Source organism: Sinocyclocheilus grahami, unplaced genomic scaffold (assembly GCF_001515645.1).
Source record: "Sinocyclocheilus grahami isolate Dianchi unplaced genomic scaffold, SAMN03320097.WGS_v1.1 scaffold552.1, whole genome shotgun sequence".
Classification (NCBI taxonomy): domain Eukaryota; kingdom Metazoa; phylum Chordata; class Actinopteri; order Cypriniformes; family Cyprinidae; genus Sinocyclocheilus; species Sinocyclocheilus grahami.
Window position 1 is genome coordinate 353,649 of NW_015505731.1, and position 23,166 is coordinate 376,814.

Sequence of the window (23,166 nt, forward strand, 5' to 3'; positions counted from 1 at the left end):
GAATGACCGAGAGCTGTTTTAGTCACAGACGGTGAGTCAGCTCTCTAGGTTTGAGACGCAGCCAGAATGTAACTCTACACCTCCATTAATTAATAATCCAGTGATCTCACAGTACCAGAGTGTTTGTCTGAATGAAGAGAGCGCTTTCATCAGCTTCCAAACGTTCTCATCAGTCGATCTAAAGGACACAGTCGGAGGATACATCTAACCACTTTTGGCCTGCAGATGGAGACTCCGTTTCCATTAATTCTGGGTTACATTATCTAATGCATCTCTCAGAGCCCAGAGCTGTACACTTCCTTCAGAAAGGAGACATTTGACGTCCATGGCAGTTTTTGTCTTTCTTTTAATGTTGTTATTTAATCTCCATCCGCCTGTCTGTCCATCTGTCTGTCTCTCTCCATCCGTCTGTCTGTTCGTCTGTCTATCTGTCTGTCTGTCTGTCTCTCTGTCCGTCTGTCTGTCCCTCCGTCTATCTGTCCGTCTGTCTGTCTCTCCGTCCATTTGTTTGTCTGTCTGTCTGTCCGTCCGTCCATCTGTCTGTCTTTCCATCCGTCTGTCTGTCTGTCTCTCCGTCTGTCCACCTGTGTATGGTACTAAAGAGACAGACTGTATGCTCTGTCTATTTTCATTGAAAAGCATTAGCACAGTGAATGACAGAGAGCTGTTTTAGTCACAGACGGTGAGTCAGCTCTCTAGGTTTGAGACGCAGCCAGAATGTAACTCTACACCTCCATTAATTAATAATCCAGTGATCTCACAGTACCAGAGTGTTTGTCTGAATGAAGAGAGCGCTTTCATCAGCTTCCAAACGTTCTCATCAGTCGATCTAAAGGACACAGTCGGAGGATACATCTAACCACTTTTGGCCTGCAGATGGAGACTCCGTTTCCATTAATTCTGGGTTACATTATCTAATGCATCTCTCAGAGCCCAGAGCTGTACACTTCCTTCAGAAAGGAGACATTTGACGTCCATGGCAGTTTTTGTCTTTCTTTTAATGTTGTTATTTAATTTTTTTTAATCTTTATTTAAAGCAGTGGATTGATTCAAGGAAGACTTTTGGCAGATTGATGATCAATTCTATATCCGACTACCAGACAACATGTGAAGTTGGCCACGTTTCTCACACACCAACCTGTTCATTGTCTTCTCTCTGAGCATTCTTCTAACGCACACCTTCAGGTGGACCATCTTCTCCAGCAAACATGACTAAAATGTTATCGGCCCAGGAGGCTGCCAAGATCTATCACACAAATTACGTGAGAAACGCAAGGGCCGTCGGTGTGCTGTGGACTATCTTCACCATCTGCTTCGCCATCATCTGTGTGGTGGTCTTCATTCAGCCTTATTGGATTGGAGACAGTGTTGACACCCCTCAGTCAGGCTACTTTGGGCTCTTTCACTACTGCATTGAGAACCCCATCACAGGAGAGCTGGTGTGTAAGGGCAGTGCTTTGGATCCATCCCTTCAGGTGCCTTCAAAACCGCTATGTTCTTCGTTTGGATCTCTTTGCTGCTGATCGTAGAGACTATTGTCTGCTTTAGTTTGTTTTTCTTACAACTCAGGATCTGCGCATGGATGCAGCTGGCAGCTGGTTAGTGGAGCTATTTCCCTGAATTTGAGTTTTATTAATTAACATAAACATTAATATAATCTAATGATCATTAATATTGAACCACCAATATAAAAAATATGGTATCATATCATATCATATATCATACAGTGCCCCAAGAAGTATTTGGACACATTTAATATTTTCTTAAAAATATAACATTAATTTAATTATAATTTATTATATATTAAACCACATGGCATTTATTTGTTGCTTTTTGTTTAAAGTGATATAATCTGTGTGCTGATGTTGTTTAATATTTTATTAATTAATGCAATAACATTCAGTCATTTTTAATGTGATTTAAATGTATTGTTTATTTTGTATTATATGCTATTATAATATTTTGAATTAGCTTTTATTTTATATTTTTAGTTTTAATTTTAGTTGAAATTTTAGTAATTTACATAAAAAAATACTACAATTTCAACAAAAATTAAAGCTAAAAATATAAAATAAAAGCTAATTAAAATATTAATAATAATACTTATTTTATATTAACTTGTCTTTTTTAGTTTTATTTTAGTTTAAGTAATTAATTTTTTATTAGGGTTAGGGTTAGGGATGCATGAAACTTGAACAAATTCTAAATGTTGCCTTGGCAACTAATTCTCTTAATCTTTAAAACTAAAGTTTTTCATCAAATATTTATATTTCATTACATATTTGTTTAAATTAATGCAAATGTAAATCTCAAAGATTTCATTTTATTAATACAATTAATACAGTGTGAGTTAATGGTCTGTCTGGTAGTTATTATATTATAGTTATTAAGTACTGACTAACTCTTCAGATGCTTCAAAAGTTCAGTTACGTTCTTGAGGCTGAATAGAGAAATAAACCGCTTTATTTCAGTCCTGAACTGCATGAGGCTACTCGGGACTTCAGCACCCTGGATAGTTCCACATTTTATTGACAGGCAATGCTGCTTTACTGTAAAATCAATGGAATATATTGTGAAAAAAATCTATGGAAAATGTGCTGCGTTGTGAAATATAATGTTTTTAAGTTTTGTTCTGTCTAATGAAGCTGTCAATGAGGACACGGATAACTCTCTCATCACATCATGTTACATAATGCATTTGCAATGCATACTCATTAAATGAAAGTGAGAGTGATAATGAGGGCAAGTGTGTGTAAGGCAATACCCACAGCAGCACCAGCTGCCCTGCAGAGAGTATATTTGTCAAATGAATAATAAATGATGAGTTGAGTGTGGCTGAAGTTGCCAGGCAACCGTCCCAATGCAAAGTATTTCGGGTAGTCAAGAGTATTTTTGACTAATGTGAAGGAGTCTTGCTTTTTCTCCAGTGAATAATTCTCAGAGTGGGTTTATTTTGATAGTTACCTTCTGTATAGACTTAAAGATTAAAGTCTATAAGAAGTATTGTACATGTACACCATATTGACCAAGAATATTATTACATTATTTCAAGTAAGGAGTGGGGGTGGTGTTTTGGAGGGATGCCTCTTCGAAATATGCACTGTAAACATATTAAATTGATTGCATTTTAATAAAAAGTCATATTGTGAAATGATTATAATTTCAAGTATTTGAATATAGTTTAGAATGTAATTTATTGCCGTAATTGCCAGGGGTGCACATACGTTTTTCAGCCTGGTTCTCATTAGAGAACCTGGAGATTTGGTTTGGTCCTCACACGGCACATAGTGTGACCGATTAAATATAACTATAAAAAATGAATTCATAATAGTGATAATATTATTGCACTTTATTTAGTTTTTTTTTATTTTTATAAAATAATTAACAAAATAACAAAGTGTGATAATACTATTATATTTTAAAATAAAAAAGGGAGTATTAAATACAAATACAGTTATTTTATAGTAAACTTAAAAATAACATGCTAATGTTTACTTCTTTTTTTCATGAATTTTCTTAATTTTCAACCTTAAGCAATAGTATGCGCTACCGATTGAAGAGCGTCAGTGAATGAAATGTCACAGTTTTGCTTTGTGCTTTGAAAACGGCAGCGGGTATCCTAGATTTATGCTTTCAATTTGAATAGAAATCTTATACGGTACAGTTTGTCCATCTAAAATGGCAATTGTGCATTAACAGCTGTCATCCATGTCGGTATGCAAATGCGCTGTCAGAACTTATTTATACAGCGCATTTTTTATTTTGCTCGCGCATGCGGACCACTTATGTGCACCCCTGGAAATTGCAAATCTGAGCCATTACTTCAGTCTTTAGTGTCATTCTTCATTCTGGAAAACTTTCTTTCTCTTTCTTTCAACATTCTTTGATGAATAGAAACTTCAAAAGAACATTTATTAGCTTTTTTCTAACAATGTAAAGTCTGTACTGTTACTTTTGACCAATTTACTTCATGCTTTTGGAATAAAAGTGTTAGGACATTTCTTACCGACCACAAACTTTTTGAACGGTGGTGTAGTTTCAATTCTGAACAGAACTATAGCTGGAAAAACAAAAGTTATTTAATGAATCTGTTTGCAATTGTAAACAATTATAATATAACCATTGTAAAACACTATAAGAAACAACAAAAATGTAAAAAAAAATGTAAACAATCCCTTCGCTTAATTTTGACCTGACTGGGTTTCTTTTCCATCTTCAGCGACTTGTATGGTGACAGGCTGCATGATCTATCCTGACGGCTGGGACTCAGAGGAGGTGAAGCGGATGTGTTGTCAGCGGATGGATAAATACACGCTGGGTAACTGCACGGTGCGCTGGGTGTACATTCTGGCCATCATCAGCATCATGGACTCCCTCATATAATCCTTCCTGGTCTTCGTCCTGGGCAACCGGGCAGACTTCCAGGTGGAGGTGAAGAAAGGTATAGACTACTATAAATTGCCTTCAGTACTGGCTAGATTACTGATTACAAAACTACATGACAAAAATTGCAATTAGTCGCGTCATCTATTAGATTACCAGTGTTGGGGGTAACGCATTACAAGTAACGCAAGTAACTAGTAAAGTAACGCATTACTCTTTAATTTACAAGAGAATATCTGAGTTACTTTTTCAAATAAGCAACGCAAGTTACTTTTTTCCCCCCAATGTATTGATTGACAGCTCTCCTGTCCCCATGTTGAGAGAAATCAGATGTTACTGTAGTTCTAAAATAAATATGAATATGCATTAATTCATCTCACTCACAAGATTCAGTATTCCTCAAAATGAATAAAAATAATGCAACTCAGAATATGACGCAAACCTGCAATAATTAAATGTTAAACACCACAAATATACAAAATACAAAAAAGTAACGCAAAAGTTACGTAACGCATTACTTTCCATAAAAAGTAACGCAATTAGTTACTTTTTTAGGGAGTAACGCAATATTGTAATGCATTTCTTTTAAAAGTAACTTTCCCCAACACTGTAGATTGCACATTTTAAGTCATGTACTCGGACTACTTTTTGATTACGTTTGACCTATTTGTTTATCACATTTGAATGGGATTGAGTTTCACATTTATGTATGTTGTTGTGTTAATATGCAATCATGTAATCCATAAAAAGTAATTTGGTCATTTAATGCAACACGTAATATAATCTAATAACAAGTACTTAATTTGCGGAATCTGATTATGTAATCCAGATTACATGCAATCAGTTACTACCAAGCACTGGTTACCTTAAAGGGTTAGTTTACCCAAAAATTTTAATTCTGTCATTAATTACTCACCCTCATGTCGTTCCAAACCCGTAAGACCTTCATTCGTCTTCAGAACACAATTTAAGATATTTTTGATGAAATCTGAGAGCTCTCTGACCCTCCCATAGACAGCAAGGTAACTACCACGATCAAGGTCCAGAAACATATTAAGGACATCAGTAAAATAATCCATGTGACATCAGGGGTGCAACCGTAATTTTACAAAGCTACAAGAATAATTTTTGTACACAAAGAAAACAAAAATAACGACTTTATTCAACAATTCGTCCACGTGACGCAGCTGACACGGAATAAAAAAAATAATCAAAAATATTAATTTGTGTTCCGAAGATGAACGAAGGTCTTACGGGTTTAGAACGACATGAGGCTGAGTAATTAATGACAGAATTTTCATTTTTGGGTGAACTCTCCCTTTAATTGTTTAGAGGAAAGAGAGTGATATGTGTTTAAAATAGCATCAGTGGGGGTAAATAATGACAAATTTCTTTTGTTTGGTGAACTGTTCCTCTAAATAATATAAGAAAGACGGGGCAGAGGGTGTTTCATTTCTTTTTACAGCACCCTATGTTCTAGCCTTCACCATTTGATCTGATCTACCCAAAGCTGGCATCTCATGCTGATGTAAAGTTGCTTCTTTTTGAAAAAGAAGAAGAAAAAAGCTAATGTATCTTCTGCGGTGTAAAAATATCAATGCCCAGAGAGTCAGGATTCCTTTTTTGCTCTATGTAACAGCCGTGGCAGAGCTCTGTAATCACAGAGAGCCCACTTCCAACATGCAGCGCTAGTAAAATTAATTCTATTAGCCGTGACAGATTTGTGTACATTTGTGTGCCTTTCATTAGCGTGCTCAGCCACTTGCAACAACACAGAAAAACACTATTAATCATGATATTCCCTGTTCGCATATTCCTCATACAAGGCTGTGAATGTTGTTGAGAAACTACTAGAGCTCTTTTTTGTCTTTAGAGGCAGCAGGAAGATCCCCTGCGCATCAGTGGACCCTGTGGGTTTTTTGGGCCACTTTGCGAGAAATATGAAGGAAAATATATATCTTAATTTACTCGTGTCTGTAGTAAGTAATTGCCACCTTTAAGGTTACTTCAAGCATGATTTCTAATATATAAACTGCATCGAGATATTTCATATTTTGAGACCAAAGCCAACTTGAGAGGAAATGTGTTTAAAAAAAAAAATCACTTTTGAGTTTTGTAAAAAAAGAAATCGGTCAACAGGAATGAACTTGACATTTCTATTTATATGATGTCACATTGACCAGCCCTGCCCACAGCGAATCTCATTGGTCCAAAACCCTGCTCCACTCTGTAAGTGGGGCCTTTCACTCATAGAGCCAGTGACTGGAATTTTGAATCTGTTCACTTAAAAGATTCAGCTTTGTTACTTGATTCATTCAGCGGCTCTTTTTGCTAGCTACAATGGTAAGGAGCAGTTGGACTTACAATTTCTGTTCCATTCACTTTCATTCACACGCAAACTTGGAAACACAAGATCATGCAAAGGCGTTTTGCATTTTACTAGCATTCCAAATCTGAAGTTTGGTGGGTTCTGACCTGCAAATTCACATCACGCGAGGACCTGTTGCAGCATAATCATATCTTTAAAGCTGCAGGTTTGCAGGAAGGTTGATATTTTACATTTTGGAATTGTTTTCAAAAAAATAAGATTTACCTGATCTCGAGTCAGTTTTATAAACGTGTAGACGTTTCGAGACATTTGTATAATTAAAAGGAATAATTATTATTTCTATAAAAATAGTAATAGTAGTTAATTTGCTTTTTTATTGGCCTGTTTGGCATGAGCCATCCAAAGAACATACAAAACAAGCCCTGAAAATTGACAAAAGAGCACGTATTATACCGACACTTAATATTTAATGGTATTAGATAAATGAGTTAGTTGCATTTGATAGATTATACGGTCAATAAAACATTTGCATTGGGTTTCTAAAAGCTTGTTTATGCATGTTTGGCCTGAGATTTCATTGCATTTACCCCATTTTGACCAGCAGGGGCACCAGTATTTGATGTTTCGAACGCTTCAGTGAAACGTTTTGCGAAGCTATTAGTTCAGTTGATTTGAAGCTCAATTTCTCCCATCACTTTACACTAGCGACTTTTCGTGTTGAGTCGTTGATTCACTCACTCGACTGATTTCTCAAAAACGGTTTAAAACAATTTTTTTTTTTTTTTTTTACTATAATTTAAATTTGCGTCTACTAAAAGACTCCGTTAAATCTTAAAGATCATTCCGGTTTCCTCCACAATGACAACAGATCTAATCTAATACAATGGAAAAAAATTTAAAAAACAGTACAATCAGCTACGGAGTGCGATTTACTGCAAACACTAAGAAAACAGAGAAGTGGAACTCTTAAGAAGATAAATCAATTCAAACCATCCTGTGATAGGACGGATATTGATCGAAAAGTGGTTGTTAGATAAATCGGCAAGAGCACAAACCACTGAAACGACGGTACACTCAAATGATAACAATTACGTAAAAAAAGCGACGACGATTTGAGAACTGTGTGAGCGGACCTTCTTGTATCTGCCGTGACTCCAGGCTCGGCTCCTAAGACGGCGTCTGTCAGTGGGGAGCATTCATGGGCGTGTGAGAGTGTGTGTGCACGCTTCGGAGCTTTTTGGCCACTAGGTGGCGATCCAGGAATGACGGAGGCACTCGGCAGCCGTCGCTCTTTTCTCTGGAATGAAAGATATGGGAAACAGTTCGAAGGAAGCTGCGATCAACAATCGTTTTTTTTTTAATACAATGGAAAAAAATTTAAAAAACAGTACAAACAGCTACGGAGTGCGATTTACTGCAAACACTAAGAAAACAGAGAAGTGGAACTCTTAAGAAGATAAATCAATTCAAACCATCCTGTGATATGACGGATATTGATCGAAAAGTGGTTGTTAGATAAATCGGCAAGAGCACAAACCACTGAAACGACGGTACACTCAAATGATAACAATTACGTAAAAAAAGCGACGACGATTTGAGAACTGTGTGAGCGGGCCTAAGTACTGAATACTATTAATTAACTACATGAACTTACTATATGGTTAGGGTTAGGATGAGGTTTTGGTCTAGGGTTGCTTGCATGTAATTATGAATAATTTATTGTTATTATAATAGTAAGTACATGTAACGTGTAACAAGGACACCTTAAAATAAAGTATTATTATGTACCATATGAAAAAAGGTTAAATGTTAAAGATCAAATTATTAGTCTTTTTAAAGAGGAACCCTTAAGTGAGTGTTAATGATGGCAAAAGTAATCTAAGTGTAAAAATTAAATGCACAAAAACATAGGACATCGACTGAAACTGATAAATTAAGGCTGCTGTGGTATTGATATATTCTGCATCCCTATTTCAGCACAGCAGGAATACTGTGACCAATCAGCAACGCAAAAACTGCTAAAACTTCAGGAGACATGGTTTTATTCTTAAAACAGCTCAGAGGCCAAAACCTCTCTGGCCATTCACTCCCTAGTGCCACCTCCATAATGACAGCGCAAATATTACACTGTGCTTGAGTGTCTAGTAATGGCTCTCGTTCAAGTGCTAATTAATAGGCGCAGTGTGATTTGTTCTCCAGATGCTACTGTTTGTTTATGTGCTGGAGCTTTTGATTGGCTGCGGGTCTGCTAAAGTTGTGTGGGTTGAATCCCAAGCTGTGGAAGAATAATTACCTTCATCTCTGGAATAATCCTCTCCGGAGTGAGGCTCAAACAGGTAATCGCCTGTTGCCAGCTCAAATGCCTAGGGAGAGAGACACTTTGAGAAGGCATGCATGTGTGTGTGGACATAGCGATCCTATTATCAGATTCTCTAGGTAGTAGGCTGACTGAAGCGAGTGCAGCTCGCAACACTATTGTTACGCAGTGGGTTTGAAATTCTGATACAGACAGAGTTTAACCTCTCTCGGTGGGTCTGGCCTTACTGCTTAAAAAGGTGCAGAGTCTGTGCAGCGCAAAGCAGGACAAAAGGCCGAGGGAGCAGCGTCAGCACCACTCAATGTAACGCTCTGAGAGTCAGTCATAGAGTCACCTTCCTCTGACACCTGTGACTTCAGCCTGACAGGAAATTAGCTCTGTTCCAAAAGCTGCTGAGCAGCCGACCTACACAGCATTTTAAGACACTAAGGAGATTCCAAAATAGTGCCCAAAAAAAGTCATAAACAGGGTTTGAAATTAACACCCGCCAACTGCGGGTAAAAATCAGCTGTGGCGGGTAACGCTGTCAAATCCCTAGCCAATTTGGCGGGTTACTTTTCGTAAGTTATGTTCACTCATTAATTTCTTGGGGAAGTTCATGCAGGCCAAATCTGCGCAGGTTTAGCGCAAATACTGAACTTGTGAGACATCATGACATTATCGAGTATATTGCAAAAGCTAAACAAAACACACCTACAGAGGCACGCACACGCGATGTGATGACCAACACAGGATTTAGTGCGCGTGCGCATTTAGAGTGGTTCTTTCACTGTACGATTCAGTCTATTAATATGCATTAACAATGATCACATACTTCAAGATAAGGAGGCAGAAAACTTATATATTTATATCAATTCATATAGTTAATCAATATCACACGAAGAGAAAAAATCAGCATGGTTATAAATGTGATATTTATTTTATACAACAGTTCAATAAACCAAGTTAATATCAAGACACTTACGTTTTAAACGCCATATTGGCTGTTTTTGCGCTATTTCGCCAACAAAAAACATTCCAAACACAGCCACAGTACTGTTGTGCGTCTCTGAGCAACATGACGTTGTTTCGTTCCTGAATGAATCAACCGTTTAAATGATTCGGTTCAATCGCAATGACTCACTTAACAGTGACTTGCTGCCACCTACTGGCGGTTTTAATTTCACTTTTAAAGTTTCTTTTCATTTTTTAAAATAATTTCATGTTTTAAATATCAAAACATTATTTATGCATTTGTAACTGCAGTTTAAAGCATTCCACGTCCCTCTAAGCTGCATTAACACGTGTAAACGCATCTAAATGCCACTTCATATGCAACTTCTGCAAAGATTAATTTCTATCACTGCTGTGAACTGACCACACAGAATATGAAGAATATCAAACACTTTGAGTCAGCTGTCCACGGTAGTCCTTAAGCTATCAGCACAATAACACACTCAGCAAAATATCGTCTCATTATCTTTATCGATAAAATCACAGAAAATATTGAGATATTATTTTTTGTCAATATCGCACACCCCTAGTACTGACACAAAATGATTTGCAACGGTCGCTTTGTCACGCCCAGTGTAGACGGCCTCAAACTGTTGGTGTATTTCTGTCTTTTTTGTTTTGTTTTTGGCTAGTAGAAGTTATGAATGGCCGGTAACTTAATTTAGTAGCCAAATTGGCTGGTGAGTGAAAAAGTTAATTTCAATCCCTGGTCATAACGTCAGCAACATGCTAATATACTACAGAAATCAAAATTGAGTGTTAAGTCGTTACTTTAAAAACACGTTAACAAAACTACTGGAATCAAATCAGGGTCATTACTTTAGCAAAATGCTGATGCTTAACTATTGGAATTAAATCAGAGTTCATTACCTTATCAACATGCTAACAGAAAGCTACTCTAATCAAATTTGCATATCAAGTCACTATCTTAGCAACATGCTAACGCAAAACTACTGGAATTAAAACATTTTTATTGAATCATTACTTTACCAAAATGCTAACGCAAAACTATAAAAATCAAATTTGAGCATCAAGTCATTACTTTAGGAAAAATGTTAACAAAACTCTACTAGAACGAAATTTGGGTATCGAGTCACTACCTTAGCAACATGCTAATGCAGAACTACTGGAATTAAATTTGTGTATCGAATCATTACTTTAGTAAAATGTTAACGCAAAACTAAAACCAAATTTATGGACCCTTTTCACATTTCCGGGTTTCTCAGCAGCGGAAGTCGTCATAGTTGGGTTAACTTGAAGAGCAGTGAATGGGGGAGAGTACCACAAATATATTTTGTGCATTCCCATTTGCTCAAATAGCAAAAGAAAAACTCCTCGATAGTGTTTTCATGACTCTCAATAAAAGAAAAAAAATTGAGAGAGACTGATAACGGCAGTCAGAAGAGAGAACGATGTCAAATTTACCGTCCCTCCCATAGACGCTGCATTAAAAACCCCCTCGCATTAGCGTTAACCGTTTTTTTTTTTTGTAATTTGATGCAAAGGTGATATAATACAAAGAACAGTGTTATAAATGTACATACATAAAAAAAAAAATACAAATATCGATTACTCCCTCCTCCCACTGCGTTCATATTATTTTATTTGGTTCCGATCCGCGGTTAGTTTGCGTCATCAAGTTAGCAGCCGTTCACCCCATTGCTTAGTAACGGCGGCGCAGGAGAAAGCGGCAAAATGCATAACATTGCTCTCTGCGCTTTTGTACCATTCGTTTTGTTTACAAAGCTTCAGTGCATAACGACACTTACGTCTGTCTTACGAATGTACTGCAAATGCTCCAAGGATTGCTAAAGGCAAACAGGAATGAGATATACAGCTCTCTGCTTGCAGCACGCCAGTCACGCTCGTGAGGAAAGTGAGTGAAACACACAAACACACATTTTTCTCAAATAATACGTCATTAATAAGCGGTTCACTTCACATCAGCAGCGAATCATACCGGAGTTCACATGAACCATACCCCAAGACCACCCTTTTAAGCGGACTCGGGTACGGTTCGAGGGTGCGCACCCGAGGTCGGAAGACAGCGTTCACATCATCCAAACAAACCGAACTCTGATGTCAATCGAACCCGGGTGTGCACCAAAAGTGCTAGTGTGAAAGCACTCTAAATCTCATTCGGCTGTCTTTAAACGCACCATGCAAGCTGTGCTCCAGATGTCAGCTGGGGTGCTGTATCCTGATCCAATCAACACCTCCAGAGAGCGATACTGCCGCGTCTGAATGTCGTCTGTGAAGTGCTTGTGCTGATGATGACAAACAAGAATTACAAAGAAGCAGCAACTGAGACATCAGCATCTCAATCAATCAATTGAGTTAAAGGTTGGCAGAATCTTTGTTTTGGGGTGGACTATCACTTTAACACTCTTACTGAGCGGTTTCTGGTGTAAATGCAAGGAAAACTCCACACTCACCACCCAGCAGGCGTTGCCCAGGTCAGCGATTTTCACTCGGATCTTATCAGTGTTTAGCGGATCCAGGGGGTCGACTAGCAGGTTTCCTGCTGCAATCTTAGCTGCAGTACAAGAGAAGAACGAGAAAGATGGTTTTAGAGTCAATAACACACACATATTCTGGATTGGCTCCTGTGAGGTTCAATGTGTTTGCTGAATTATAAAGCCTTGTAGGATGTTGAGACTAATGCAGCGGCTCTCTATTAATCCATATCAGCAATGAAAAACCAGACCATCATGATGAAGGCACTAGAACACCGGTAACCTGTGGTTAACTGCTTGTCTTATTGATTTAAATGTAGGCTAGACAATTTCAGAAAGAAAGTTAAAGCATAAGCTCTCACCCTCCCTGCAAATCACTCTCCAAAGCCACACCTCCTACAAAACATATGAACATGCACAGGCAGACCAGAGACTAATCAGCAACACCATGAGAGACGAATGCAACGCTGTCAGATTATCTCCTCATGTCTTGTTCACCAGTGAGAAAACATTACATTACAAAGTGCATAGTATTACAATAATAACGCCGTCAATTCTAGCTTGGTCTGCAATAGCGTAATGTAACTCGCTGATGACGTATCATGTCTGTGCGAACAGAGCGCTTGGACGTATGCAAATACATACGTTTACAGGCAGGTAGGACAGCCAATCGTAGTCATCGGACCAAACAATCTGATTGGACGAACATTTTATGGTCCTATGCCTTCCACAGACAATGTAAATACATATAAATTCATTTAGACCACTTAATTTAGTGATTGCTACCGGGATGTGAAGAGACTTTAAACCAGCATAACAAAAAAATGTTTTGAATCAAATCACTTGCCCTGCCTTTAAAGGTTCACTAAGCAATATTTGAAAAATGCTTCTGACCACAGCGTCGGACCGAGTCCCAAAACACATTTGTAGCCAATCAGCAGTAAGGGGGCATGTCTTGTTATGATAGAGAGAAGAGAGCGCTCAATTTGAGTGCACAGGACGGATATTAGCAAATCGACTATAGATAGAGAGAGATGGCAGATAAAAAAAAAAATGAAAATATCTCTGAGGAAACATTAAAAAGAAGGGTTATGATCAGGAAAGAGGTAGGACCCGCGTAAATATCGGAGCAGATTTCCAGCGGTGGAGAGAACTCGATGAGTGGGAAGGCCTGGAATCATACGCCGAGGTTGTGTTGTTTTTTCTTCTTGATAGGCGAGTAACGTTGATTTTGCTTTGTTTCACACAACTTATCCGTGTTGGCTTTTGTTTGAATATGCCTGTGTCATCTTCACTTGTTTCCGTGATCGTCGCTGCCATGGTTGTGTACGTACGTGTGGGGCAGAGATTTCAAAATAGGGGTGAGGTCCTGCTGGGGTATGGGCTTGTTTGTTTTGGTGATTTCAAATAACAATATAATTTGGCAAAAATCACTTAGTGCACCTTTAACTGAGTGAAACTTGAAATGGGCTATCCTGTAACATAGAAATCAAACCACCGGGAATTCAAGTCAACATGAAACCACAATCGACAGCTAATACTTACATAATGTGATGCACTTCCAAACTTTAAAAATGAACATTTGTCATTATTGATCATTATTGTGAATAACTGTGTGTCACTATGTGCATGTGAAGTCTATAAATGGGAAGCCCGACTTCAAGTGGCACTTTTCCCACGAGGAAGTTGGAAATTACAACTTTCCAAGTTAAAACGAATGCAACATAAGACAGACTGTTGACATCAGCCAAAAAAAAAAAAAAAAAAAAAAAATTTTCAAACCTGGAGCTCATTATTAACAGTCTCTTATCTGATCCACACAGCCTTCATTCAATAAACCATCTGTTTGAGAATAAAACGCCACATTTGCTATAACATACAATTCCGTAATTGCTGTAATAAACACGTTTTGATTAAAAAAAGTATTTTCACAGCTGGAGCTCATTATTGCTTTTTGATGAAAGATAAACAGATTTTTGTTTTGATTAACATGCACTGATTAATAATGCACAATAGGACAAAAAACGAGTGTGTTAAGAATGTGAAAGGATGATTTCATAAGACTTCAAGACAACAGCAATAAGAAATCATTTTTTGGTAACACTTTAGTATAGGGACCAATTCTCACTATTAACTAGTTGATTAGCATGCCTATTATTAACATATTGGCTGTTTATTAGTACTTATAAAGCACATATTTTGCATGACAATATTCTACATCCCTAATCATACCCAATACCTAAACTTAACATCTACCTTACTAACTATTAATAAGCAGCAAATTAGGAGTTTGAGGCAAAAGTCATAGTTACTGGTTTGTTAATAGCAAGAATTTGACCTTAAAATAAAGTGTGACCCATTTTTCAATGAAACAATTTATACAAGCATTACTTTTAGGCAAATATGACAAATATGACTTCAGTCTGATGTGAATGAACGTCACCATAACAGACAGAGAAAGGAACAGTTCCCTGAAAAAAAAACCCCGAACATGTTCATTTAATTCAGGGTTCCTAACCCAGTCCATCTACCATTGTATTTACATTACTTTTATCCTTCCTTTTTCATGTGTAATGGAAAAATTAATGATTAAAAAAAAAAAACTGCATTCACAGCAATTTCTTCAGCTCTTAAAATATTTTAGAAATATTTAGAAACATCAATTCATTAAAATGTCCTTGACTTTTTAAAGAATTTAGTATTGTAGTACTACAACTAATGGAGAACTATCATATAACTATTTTGATAACTTTTTGATTATTTAAATTATATATATATATAAATTATAATTATTCCAAAATATATAAAAATGCATTTAATATGAAATATAAAATATGATATTATTTAATCCCCATTAAAGTTTGTAATTCATATAACACTATATCTGTATATACTGTATAGCATTTGCCTATTTTCCAAAATAATTTTTATGCACATAACTGATAATTAAAATGTTTATTTATAATTTTTTGTTTTTCATTTATTTTTAACCTTAGTCTAACTGATTATTTGTTTATTACTTTTAAAACCCATCAATTTCATTGCCTGTAAATTTAAAAGTAATTTCCTGATATGACTAGAGGAACTCCAACTTTATAATTTTATAGTTTCATCAAATTCATGTTTTATGTGAACTGCCCCTTTCCTGGTTAAATATTGCTACATTATCCAACACCACAAAGTCAGGCTGTTAGTGATTCCAGTTCAGCTGACAGTGTTAGAGACTCTGTAGGAAAACATACAGACGGAGAGAGAGAGAGAAAGAGACAGAGAGCGAGAAAAAGAGAGAGAGAGAGAGAGAGAGAGAGAGAGAGAGAGAGAGAGAGAGAGAGAGAGAGAGAGAGGGGGGGGGGGGGCTGAGAAAGAGGGGAGTTAGTAAAGAGCAAACAGAGGGGTGTACTTCCAGCGAGGGCTCCGCACTGACCGTCCTTCAGACTCTCCTCCTCTGTGGCCGCCTGCACGCTGGGGTCCACCTCCATGGTGAGGCCCATCTCCGCTCTGGGGCCCTCAACAGAACTGGAGCAGTTCAGCTCCGCCGTGGGGCTCTCTTGATCCTGCACCCTAGGGCACTGTGACTCAACCATGCCACAAATCAAAGGTCCATTACCGTCTGTGGCGACAGGGGACGGAGGACTGGGCTCGTTCTCTATGGTGCCGTTGCACGCTGGGTAAGGGTTAGTAGGCTCGGAGCCCTCGGTGCCGCTGTCATAGGGGTTCACGGGGGTGTCGTCCTTCATCTGCTGCTGGAGATCCAGGGTCTGCTCTTCCTCAGGGCCCTGGCTGTGACCGTTGATGGCGTCTCTGTGCTGAGACCAACCATCTGAGATGCCATCTGGGGTGGAAAAAAGTTCAAATATGTTTGATTTCAACACATTCTCAGAGTAAAAACACTGATATGTCTCGACACAGTACTCGGCCTCTCAACCGCAGCAGCGCCAGTTATAATTGATGAAGACAGTAGCTGGAAGCATGATTTTTTTTAAATGACTAGGATGTGGCTAGACTCAAAGAAAAGCAGCAGAGATTCTGCTACATTACAGAATATCTCACAACAAAGCCCAGTGTGTCATTTCATAATTAATAATAGCAGTAACTGCTTTAGATTAACATTTAATGTATAAGAAAATTTAACTGGTATTTGCCTATGCTCAGTGTTGTTGATGGATGCTAGAGCATTAATTGTTGCTAAGGTGTTCTGAGTACATTGCTAGATTGATCAAATAACAAAACACAGTTTTTACAACTTTCGATTTAAGAGATGAACTCGGCGACACCGACTCGTCATCTCCGCAGTAGTGGATGCGCCTGTATGCATGTTTCATACGGATTACATAATCTGAGAATATTTGTTTTCCATTTGAATTAGTTTATTTGAAAGTAGACATTTCACTCTCTATCCACCTTTTTCTTCAACTCGGAAGTAAGCCTATGGGTGAGACTTCCGGTTCATTAGCCGCTATAGGTAAATAACGAGGAGAATAATAACGTGCAGTTTATATGTAAAACTGTTTGCACTACAAACCAGTGTGTTCATAATTAAGATAATACATTAAAATAATATAAGACACACCAACTTTCAATATCAAGCAGCAAAACCAACTGTTTTGAGCAGCTAAAAATAGCTGGATGGAGTGGACGCAGATGAGACCGGAAGCCAGACCCATAGAATTTACAAATGGCCACACCCATTTTTACGTCAAGAAAAAGGTGGATAGATATATATTTTTTATGTCTGTAAGGCAAACATACACAGAGTTTCGCGCTCAACTTCACGGAGACAGAGACGGCAGAAAGTGCATCCTGTTTGCTTTCATTATTTTACAAAAGCGCAATGATTTGTTGTTATTGTGAGTGCACACAAATAAACGTAGAGTCTTTACTGATGCGAAAGATGTGTTATTCTTATCTGTAGGACCAAAAATGAGGGAGTATTTTAAAGTGACCCTATTATGGGTAATGAAAGGTTCATATTTTGGTTTTGGGAGTCCCCAATAACAGGTTGACATGCATGCAAGGTCAAAAAACACTCTCATTGTCTTATAATATGCATTTATTTTTACTTTATTTGCTCAATGACTCCCAAACGATTCGCTCAATGATTCATTTTTCCAAACCCCTACTTTGTGTGACGCTAATCTGTGGTGATTGGTCTGATTGGTCTCATTTTCATTTCCTCATACCTGTAATGCCTGATAAAGCAGCGTTTGTGAGCGCAGTGCTGCTTTGTTTACTACGTTACTGGGGAAAACGCTATTTTACCGTTCCAAAAGCGGCAAAGAATGAATTTGCATTTTCATTCAGACCAACGCGAAAAGACCAACAAGTGGGCGGGCAATATGCTAATGTTTCATGTTGACGTCAAGATGAAACGGCTTAGGATTCGTTTTAAAAACGACTCTTTTCAATGATTCAGAGGTGACTCTTTATTTGAGAGACAATAACTTTACACACAGTGCACTTTCAGATTTAAAACTTTGCAGGATGTTTGCATTCACTTAGAGCTGTGTTACACACTGCATGAAAGTTAATTTTCAAAAATCCATAATAGGGGCACTTTAAGAGCAAATGAGCGCACCGGCGCCTCCATCTGTCCTGCAGTGAGCGCTACTGTTCAGCATCCACACTCCGCACAGACACTGAATAGCGCACATTTCTAACATTAGATTGAGCGTCCATGTAAAGTTGCTGCTACTTGCGTATTTCACATGATAAGCCATATTTGAGGTTGATGAATTATAGGTGAGTGTTTGGATGTCCTGCCCGATGTACTGTTTTACCATAGACTAGCCGTTAATGAATGACTTGCTCTAAGAGTACTAATAATCACATGTTTGAGTTGATGTTCACTCACCCAGTGTGGCCTCAGCTGTGATGTCATGCAGGGTGGGGACTGACGGGGTGCTCTCGGGCGTCTCAGTTTCATCCTCCTCTTCCTCTTCTCCTCCCTCAGGGCATTTCTCCAGCCCCTCTATCTCTAGAATCCTCTTCTCCAAGAGCTCAGCCTGACGCTTCTGTTTCTTCTTCATCTTTTTCTTCTTGTTCTTGGACATTTTGCCCATCTGAAGAAAAGAATCTTTTAACTTTTCTATGAACTTTTACCTTTTTATGTGTGAATGTGCTACCGATGAACATCAAGGAAGATGCTAAAGAACTCATCTCTGAGGAACACTCACTTGTTTTGAGGCCGGAGCTGTACTCACTGCAATGGAGGAGGAAGATGAAAAAGAGAAGACAACATCAGCATCTTGTTGTGCACTATCGACATCGTGAAAGCAGGACATGTTTTCAGTTGCTACACAGAGTTCAAAAGCAGTGCACATGAGGTTCTCCAGAAAATGTGTCATCCTTCAGTTGTTTAGAGGAGCTCATGAGTCACTGCTCTCCATTTAGAAACATCCTGCAGACTTTACGTCACTCTGCATAATGTATCAATGGAGATGTTCCATGCTAAGGTGTCAGAAGAGGTGAATGGATGTGAAGTTACAGCTATATAAAACAGCAGTCTGTCACTGATATCAGAACCATAACATTTTCACCACTGACATACTGTTTTTAGCATGTTTAAAATCAAACCAATACAACAGAACATTCATAAACACCCTGACAGTCTAAATGCTTGATATACAGCTTTTGATAAAAAAAAATTACTAGTTATTTATGGCTTCTAGCTAATTCAACATTTGTAATAATTTAGTAATATTTACAAAAAACATTCTACAATTACATTTACATTTAATTTATTATATTTATCATATTTTAAATATTATAATGTAACATGAAATGATAATATTCATTCTGCTTCAAAAAACTTTCTGAAAGAAAGTCAGACAGGTTTGAAATGACATAAGGGTTAGGGATGGGAATCACCAGAGGCCTCACGATATGATATTATCACGATACTTGTGTCACGGTACAATATCATTGCGATATTCTGCGATATATTGCAATTTATTACCTTTTTCCAACTTCAAATTATGTCCCCAAAGGAAAACTTTGGCAACATCTGTTTTAACTAAAAATAAACATTTCTCAGTTTGTTTATCTCACTTCAGTTTTATTGCTGCTGTGCAAAATGGGATTGTCAAGCAGACAAACTGACCAACACTTTCATGAAAACCTGTCATAAATGTTGTATGCACCTGGCAAACTCAACTATTTGTACTGCAGTCTAATCTAGTCCACCTTAATTAAATGTAAGCAGGTATGCACTGCTGTGCTACTACAGGTATTTTGAACAGTGCAACTTGAAATTGTACTAAAAAGTTGTGCAGACCCTTCAGCAATTGGGGCATTTGAAAGTAAATTACAGTTATACATTTAAGTTAAATAAAATAAAACATGTAGTCTTACATCTAGGGATGAACCGAAATGAAAATTCTGGGCCGAAACGAAAACCGAAAATTCTGGATGCACTTGGCCGAAAATCAAAACTTAAATTGAACTAAATTTTAATGCTAAATAAAAAAAAAAACAAGACAATAAAATAACCACACTTTTACTGAAAGTAACACAATAAAACTGGACAGAATTTATATTAATATTGGTAAAAATTTGCAATAAGATTCATTAGTTAACATTAGTTAACTACTTTAGTTAACGAACTAAGAATAAACAATCGTTCTTCAGCATTTATTAATCTTAGTTCATGTTAATTTCAACATTTACTAATGCATTATTAAAATCAACAGTTGTGCTTGTTAACAGTTAATGCACTCGGAATTAACATGAACTAACTGTGAACAACTGTATTCTCATTAACTAACATTAAGAAAGCTTAATAAATACTGTAAAAATGTATTGTTCATTGTTCGTTCATGTTAGTTAATACATTAACTAACATTAACTAATGGAACCTTATTGAAAAGTGTTACCTTGATATAAAGAACCAAATTGCCTATCACAGCTATGCTGATGATACCCAGATTTACCTAGCCTTATCACCAAATGACTACAGCCCAAATTGACTCCCTCTGCCAATGCATTGATGAAATTAACAGTTGGATGTGCCAAAATTTTCTTCAGTTAAACGAGGAAAAAACTGAAGTCATTGCATTTGGAAACAAAGATGAAGTTCTCAAGGTGAATGCATACCTTGACTATAGGGGTCAAAGAACTAAAAATCTAGTCAGGAATCTTGGTGTGATTCTGGAGACAGACCTTAGTTTCAGTAGTCATGTCAAAGCAGTAACTAAATCAGCATACTATCATCTCAACAAAATTGCAATAATTAGATGTTTTGTTTCCAGTCAAGACTTGGAGAAACTTGTTCATGCCTTTATCACCAGCAGGGTGGACTATTGTAATGGTCTCCTCACCGGCCTTCCCAAGAAGACCATTAGACAGCTGCAGCTCATCCAGAACGCTGCTGCCAGAATTCTGACCAGAACCAGAAAATCTGAGCATATTACACCAGTCCTCAGGTCCTTACACTGGCTTCCAGTTACATTTGGGATTGATTTTAAAGTACTTTTACTCGTTTATAAATCACTCAATGGCCTAGGACCTAAATACATTGCAGATATGCTCACTGAATATAAACCTAACAGACTCTCAGATCATTAGGATCGAGTCAGTTAGAAATACCAAGGGTTCACACAAAACAAGGGGAGTCCGCTTTTAGTTATTATGCGGCCCGCAGTTGGAACCAGCTTCCAGAAGAGATCCGATGTGCTAAAACATTAGTCACATTTAAATCTAGACTCAAAACTCATCTGTTTAGCTGTGCATTTATTGAATGAGCACTGTGCGATGTCCGAACTGATTGCACTGTATTTTATGTTTGTATAATCACTTTCTATTTTTAACTGTCTTAAATTCATTTAATCAATTTTTAAATCATTCTCAAAGGTTTTAAATTCCTTGTTTTATTTTTGTGATTATTTTAATTTCTTTTATATAAAGCACTTTGAATTACCATCGTGTACGAAATGTGCTATATAAATAAACTTGCCTTGCCTTGTCAGCACGTTATTTGAGCAGACTTTGCTTTTCCGGTGAGCATGAGCGGTATACGAGCGGAACGCACATTCATAGAGCGGAGCTTCAAACCGCACAGTGATGAGGAGAGTGAAACCTGCGTGCTGAACACTGCCGGGCGGGGTGCGGAGCGCCATATATATTATAATTATTAGTATATGTAGCCTAAATTTTCTGCTCACATTTTCCGTTTTCCCATTTTTCTCTTTCAGCCGAAAACCGAAAATGCCATTTTCGGCTGCTGAAAATTCGGTGCATCCCTACTTACATCCCCTCCGTGTTTACAAATCCAAAGTCCATACGTCCTATTTAAACGCAGACGGGGCCTGATAACTTTCCGCGATGCCACCATCTTTATTTTACTAACTTACTGCATGCTGAAGGTGACCCAGCTGACCTCACCAGAAAAAAAAAAAAACTTAACACCACCATCTAGTAGATTGTAAAGAAATAGATTTTATTATTCTGCCAAATAGTATAATATAAGATCGATACTTGGCGTTTGTGTATCGATACCATATTGTCACGGAAAATATCGCGATACTATGCTGTATTGATTTTCCCCCCATCCCAAATAAGGGTGAGTAAATGATAACAGAATTTTTATTTTCCCTTTAATTCCCTTTTAAATCCCGTTAATCTCATGGCATTATTTATACAACCATACCTGCAGTGAATTCATGCCACCGCTGAGCTGCAATAAACGGTCTGTAAATATATCCAAATACCAATTCAGATGCCGCTTTAAAAAAAGTGTGTCAAATTCTATGTTGAATCAAATATTTCTTTCTAAAGCTACTTTTCGTAACATCTATTTGATGCTTTTCCAATTTAACACAATAATGACTTTAAATGATCCTTTTAGGGGCAATTTCTCAACCAAATTTGATGTGCAATTCGATTTATTCACTACATTGTGTAATTAGATAAAAAATATATACTTGCTTGACAGCTCTAAAAAATATATAATGCAAAAGTTATCATAACCCAATGAACAGAATACTGGTAGAATACATTTTTAATACAGGGTATATACAGGAATCATGGAGTTAAATTTAATACCTTTTAAGACCTTTTTTAAGACTCTTTCCATACATTTTAAGACCTCATCGCCACTCCAAGTTTTATCCGGTTACAACGGCGACATTTTAACTTTCATTTACTATATACTGATTGTAAGATAACAGACTTACTTTGAGATAACTCCTTATCAATACAACATAATTCAGAAGTGGGGAATGAAGCACAAGAGAATTAACTGAGTAACCAATGCAACCCAAGAAACAAGAATTAGACCAATAAACAAAACAACAGACAAAACTTATTGAGGAGGGAAAATAAAGCTCTCCGAGCTAATGGGGCAATGAGTTCACAACATGTATTCAAAAGATGTATTTGTCATATCAAATCAAACCATAGCTGTTTTGTGGAATACTTCTCATGACAAACATCTGACTGATCAGACAGTTTACCTGTGATTACGGAGAGCTTGATTTGATGCAGACTTGACAGTGTCAGTACTGCACCTGATCATGTCTGAAAGATCATGGAAGGGAAAATATTGATCACAACTATTACATCGTTTTTATTGTGCATCCCAAGCCCATGCCAGTAAAAAAAAAAAAACAGCCCTAAGTAGCGCAATTACCATGTCCCAAATATAAAAATGTAATTTCCATCCCTAAAATACATATTTTACAGTCACTGTTATG

At 37.3% G+C, this 23,166-nt stretch overlaps 1 protein-coding gene and 1 pseudogene across 1 annotated transcript in view; one reads left to right on the forward strand and one right to left on the reverse strand.

The window, feature by feature from the left end:
- The first annotated feature begins 1,208 nt into the window (after positions 1-1,208).
- LOC107555983 (tetraspan membrane protein of hair cell stereocilia homolog) lies at positions 1,209-6,327 on the forward strand (annotated as a pseudogene).
- Positions 6,328-8,925: 2,598 nt separating this feature from the next.
- The window catches only part of LOC107555984 (SRSF protein kinase 2-like), a 20,124-nt gene continuing 5,883 nt past the window's right edge, over positions 8,926-23,166 (reverse strand). Inside the window, exons 3-8 of the mRNA XM_016238947.1 lie at positions 18,652-18,677; positions 18,330-18,537; positions 15,903-16,310; positions 12,458-12,558; positions 12,182-12,289; positions 8,926-9,075 (exon numbers count right to left, since the gene is read on the reverse strand). Of these exons, the coding sequence (XP_016094433.1) occupies positions 8,926-9,075; positions 12,182-12,289; positions 12,458-12,558; positions 15,903-16,310; positions 18,330-18,537; positions 18,652-18,677 (1,001 nt within the window). The remainder of the gene's footprint in view (positions 9,076-12,181; positions 12,290-12,457; positions 12,559-15,902; positions 16,311-18,329; positions 18,538-18,651; positions 18,678-23,166) is intronic.